The sequence below is a fragment of the Mus pahari genome, chromosome 1 (genome assembly GCF_900095145.1).
Source record: "Mus pahari chromosome 1, PAHARI_EIJ_v1.1, whole genome shotgun sequence".
Classification (NCBI taxonomy): domain Eukaryota; kingdom Metazoa; phylum Chordata; class Mammalia; order Rodentia; family Muridae; genus Mus; species Mus pahari.
The window spans coordinates 88,826,046-88,831,422 of NC_034590.1; the positions used below are offsets into that span (position 1 = coordinate 88,826,046).

Sequence of the window (5,377 nt, forward strand, 5' to 3'; positions counted from 1 at the left end):
GGTGGAGAATATATCCAGAGGGAGGCTCCCCCTTCTCAGAGGGGAAGGGGAGGGAGGAATGGTAAAAGGATCTGCATGAGGGGGTTCTGAGAGGAGAGAGACAGCTGATATTAGGGTGTAGAGCAAATAAATAAATACATTAAAATCTTTCATTGGTATTTTGATATTTGGGGACTATTATACTAAAGGTATACTATTATACTTAGGTCTAGACAAACACCATATGAAACAACAACAAAACCATTAAACAAACAAACAAACAAACAAACCATTGAGCCCATAAAAGTAGAGAATGATACCAGAAAGTTGGGGAAGTGGGGGCCAAGAAGTGGGGAACTGTTGACCAAAGGTTACAAAAATTCAATCAGACAGAGGAATATTTTAAGACCTGTCCCCCTGAAGAAGTCCTCTAATCCAAATAATGCATCATGAAAATAGACATGAAGATAGGTTTCAAATGTCTCAGTAAAAATACGTGAGGCAATGTGTTAATTTGCTCGATTTAATCATTGCACATTTAATACACATATCAAAACATCACATGGCACCCCATAACTGTATACAATTATGATTTATCAATTAAAAATAATATGACTAAAACTCAGCATACTGCAGGTGTGGTTGAACATATACGCAAATAGCAAACACCAAGTGCGCACCATATTAGAATTTATTGGAATACAAACTAGCCCAAACACAATATATTATCTAGTTAAGAAAATATGAGCATTTACTGTTTGTCTGTAGTAACCTCGTGTTTCATGTTAGAGCAGTAGTCGCCAACATTAGAGTCATTAATGCACTTCCACAGGGTTCCCCATGCTGGACAAGTAGGCACCAGCTGTGCAAAATAACCCTCCCACTGCAAGGTGGTTGGAGCAGGGATGTCCATTCGTTCACATGGCTTATCTTTTGTGGTTTGTCTGCTGTCCCCTTTATCTCTTTCCACAGGCTTCCAGTTGTTAAGAAAAAAGACTCAGCATGTACATGTGTGGCACTGTCACCATGTCCAAAGACACAAATCATACAGCAAAGGAGGTGATAGTGAACAGTCTTTGAAAGAAGCACCACAAAAACCCAGGCTAAGGTGTTTGTCCTTAGCAGCAGCTGTTTATGTGACAAGCTTCATCTTCTAAACCTGGCCTGAAAGAAAAGGCTTATAATCTTTAAAGTTAAAAAGAAAACATCTTCATCATTGTTTGTTATTATTAATATAAATAGTAAGTGAATATTCCATCTGAAATCTTAAAAACTTAAACTTTGGTGAATATATATATATACATATATATATATATATTCATCAAAAGGTATACATACATATGTATATATACATACATATATAGGCTATGATATATAGCAACCTAACCAAAAGGGTATCCATGTATATTTTAAACAGAAGACATAGCAACTCTCTGGAGTACTTTTATGAATTAGTTTGAAAAATTGCTTAGAGAAATAGAAATGTAGTCAGAAGAAAGAGATGCTGCCATACCTACCTAATAGAACCTCTACTGTTAAGAAAAGTAATAAATGAGTGTCTGGGGAAGCATTCCCAGTGCACACCCAGTCTTTAAATAATTAATTGTTTTACACACAGTTTAAAACACAGAGCAGGCAGCACTGAGAGGCAAAGACTAACTTCTCATCCTGTGTACATTCTCAAAAAGGAATTGCTTAACCTTTATAGATATTGCACTTTGAATCATTTATGTATAGCTCAAACTAACATTTTTAGAGATATGTGTCTTAAAAAATAAATAAACACACACATATATAATATATACTCAGCATAGGTAGCCTTTGGTTAATGTTTACTTACGGGGGGAAGTGCAATGGAATTGTGTCATACACACAGCTAATGAACATACATTCAATTGTACATGCTTGGGGGAAAAAACGAAAGAAATGCAATTCAAGAGAGGTGGGGGATTTGTTCACATCTCACTCATTGAGTGTATGCTCTAGGGGGCAAGTGAGATGGAAGCTAGGACTCAGTTCATCCCTCACATGAGTAACTTCTGCAGACTTTTTAGTGGGCATGGCTTGCTGTATCCAGGTAGTTCTGATTTTCTCAGATATGTCACAATATTAGGACACACCCCCTAAACACCAGCTGACTCTGTATTATCTTCAACCAAAGTATCAGTTACCCGTCTCAATGCTGGATCAAAATGTAGCTTCTTGGGTGTTCAGAGGTCTTTTTTCCTGAGGACTGTGTGCAGGAACCACAGCCCCATAAGTTCATCCACTTTTGTACTGACTTCAGAATCTAACTATTGGGTTTGGTGAGACTCTCCCATAAGCCATTTAACAGGGATAGGAACAATACAACTTCAAATTTCACTTGGTTAGTATAGAATGGCCTTGGTGGAAATTTGGGACTTGTGTTGCTCCAGGGGCCTTTCCATCCCACTCCTTTGCTATAGAACCCCTTAAGGTGATAGGAACATGCCTTCTAATTTAGAGAGAAAATGCAGTATAAATCAAGTCTATGGGGCTAAGGTGACTGTTTAGTTTGGTCACCAAAAGTATCATGCAGTTTCAAAAATCATTTTGAAAGATTTCTTCCAAACCAGGGATGGTTTCAAATGCTGAGAATCTGGAAAAGGGGCACAAATAAAATGCACAAATAAGGGTAACTCTAGTGTAAACATCCCTTTTAAAGCATACCACACAACAGTTTAATATAGTCATGTCTATATTATATGTCTGCACATACAAGTGGTAATTCTCAGAGAAGCCCCTAGCCACCGCCTAGGTTTCTTCTTACCTTGAACAGGCAAGGGGAAAATAATAAATAAAATTTAGCATCTTTGAAACATCCGAGTTAAACAGCTTTACTGATAGCTAGCACCCCTCCCCTAACTGAGCCACTTACATCCAAGGCAAGAACAGTGGTTGGCATAGCCACCCCTCTATGTCACAGCCACACCTCTATGTTTGTGTTTAGGGTCTTATACAGCAATGTCACCTGGGCTGTGGTGGGATCTACACATTCCCTTCCCACCAGAAGAGCTGCAGTTTCTGACCCCCACCCCCATTAGTATCTCCAGTTAAGAAGTCACTTCAAGTAAAGCAATATTGGTGAGGGCTTGAGAAAGCAAGGGGCAGGACAAACAGCTTGACACAGAAAAGGCTTCTCTGGGAAGCATGTGTGGTGCCACAGGATGATAATTTGAATGCAAGGATTGTATACAGCAGACATAGGGATAAATCAAAACAGCGGCAAGAGTGGGCTTGATTTTTTTGTTTTTCTGGGCTCAAGAATTCCTCCTTTTCCCCCATGCACCAGGCAGGGTCTTTGTTTTAGAGGAGACATAAAATCTATACATTATGGCAAATAGAAAACTGAACCTTAGACCCCAAGTCTAAGGGACATAGTCTTGTGGGTTTGGAACCTCCCCGTAGACATTCCAGCAACAGTTTGGATGGGATATGACACATCTGTTTCCTCATGTTGTCATGCTGGAGCCAGAGTCGCCAGTGCCACTTGGAGACCACAGCTTTGCCTGGGACAAAGGGCACCTTTGAAAAAAGAATTTCAAATCAGTCAGCCCTGTTAGCTGCTGGCAATGGCCCAGGGGAGTGATAGATGACTTGACCCTTGGAAGAAGAGTGTGGCTCAGCTACACACCATGGTGGCTTGGTGGATGACACACATGAGTGGTTAGTTCCTAGTGGCTGTGGATGGTACCAGCTCTAACTACTTCTCTACTGTGGTCTTTATTGGTCACAATATGATGGCATTTTTAAGTGCCAATGGCGTCTTCAAGCCAGCAGGAACTTTGGCTGTCAGTATGATTTTGTGAAAACACGTGCATTAAAAAAGAAAAACCCTCAAACACCAAGATTCATGCTCTCCTCTCTTCTCTTCCATCTCTTCTCATCTGGCAGCCTGAGAGCTGCTCAGTCTGTGGAGATTGGAAATCAGGGTAGCACTCTTAAGGAGAGCTGTTCAGCCAGAGGATGGGATACCCTCACATCTGGAAACATTACACAGAGGCACAAGTGCCAGCCCTGTGGGGTCACGGGGATACTTTTATAGGCTTTCCGTGTTTGTCATACTGGTACACCAGCATCTTGATGCAGTGTGAGTTTGCTGGTGAGATCCAGGGACTACTTGTTATGGAAAAGTTATGGTTGGTGTAGAATTGTACAGGCTGCTTCTGACACTTGAACAAGGCCTTGAGTGTGGCAGCTGCCATGGTACGGAAGCGCTTGCTGATGAAGCAGTAGAGGAAGAAGTTGATGGCTGTGTTCAGAAGGGCTAGCATGTTGGCAACATCCAACATGATGTGGACCAGCCAAGGGTTCTGGATGGGTGCTCCGTAGAGGTGGTAGAGAATCATGATGATGCGGGGGGCCCAAAGGGTGGCAAAGATGGAGGTAATGGTAAACAAGATGGCAGTGGTCTTCCCTGTGGAATAGCCACGGAGGCGGAAATTGCTCTTTCTCCTAAGCTTGTACACAATGATGGAGTTCAAGATGAAGAAGATGGAGCAGGGCACCAGGTACACGGTGAAGCAGTGGATCCAGACAAGGACATGATGCATGGAGGTGCTGATGTAGTCTTCGGTCCAGATGTTAGGCCACCAGTAGTAGGGGATACTGGTCAGGAAGCAAGTTATATAAACACTCAGAATGACTTTCCGGGTCCTGGCTGGGTAGGAAACTGTGTGGTATTTGAGTGGGTGACAGACAGCAATATACCTGTCAACTGTTAAGGGGACCGTAATCCAAATAGAAGTATGGATGGAGGAGAACTCTAGAACTTCTATGATCTTGTCAGGGATCAGAGGCATCTGCATGGTCAAAATGAAATCTTCTAACAAGAAATCCACAAAGACAATGAAAAAGAGGACCAAGATGTCAGCAGCAGCAAGTGCCAGAAGATAGTTGTAGGAGGACTTCTGTCTTCTGGCTACCAGTTGAGATAGGATAATGACTGTCAAGATATTTGCTGTGAAGAGAAGAGAATCAAGGTTATTCCCAAGGCCAAGATGACTGTTGGCTACCAGTGAGGTCTTGGGCTTGAGGTTTCTGGGGCACACCAATGGATGTTTCTGGGGGACACTCGGCAATGCAAATCACACAAATCAAACAGCTGGACACCATCCAGTTATTGTTTATTTGTGCCTCATGCAACCGCTAGAGGTGATGCTGACATTATCCTACAATAGATGTGAGGCTGAATTCCTGAAAGCTCAGGAGATTCAGTGCACTCAGGTTATAGTCTATTTGTGCCTTATACAACTGTTAGAGGTGATGCTGATATTATCCTACAACAGAAGTGGCCCAGGAGATTCAGTGCTGTATCCCTGAATCAAATCCTTCATCCCAAATGTCCATCTGACTGGAAATATGGGAGTGAAGGTTA

At 41.9% G+C, this 5,377-nt stretch overlaps 1 protein-coding gene across 1 annotated transcript in view; it reads right to left on the reverse strand.

The window, feature by feature from the left end:
- Nucleotides 1–488: 488 nt before the first annotated feature.
- Gpr139 (G protein-coupled receptor 139) overlaps nucleotides 489–5,377 on the reverse strand; it is a 50,160-nt gene continuing 45,271 nt past the window's right edge. Inside the window, exon 2 of the mRNA XM_021213063.2 lies at nucleotides 489–4,960. Within this exon, the coding sequence (XP_021068722.1) occupies nucleotides 4,026–4,960 (935 nt within the window). The 3' untranslated portion in view covers nucleotides 489–4,025. The remainder of the gene's footprint in view (nucleotides 4,961–5,377) is intronic.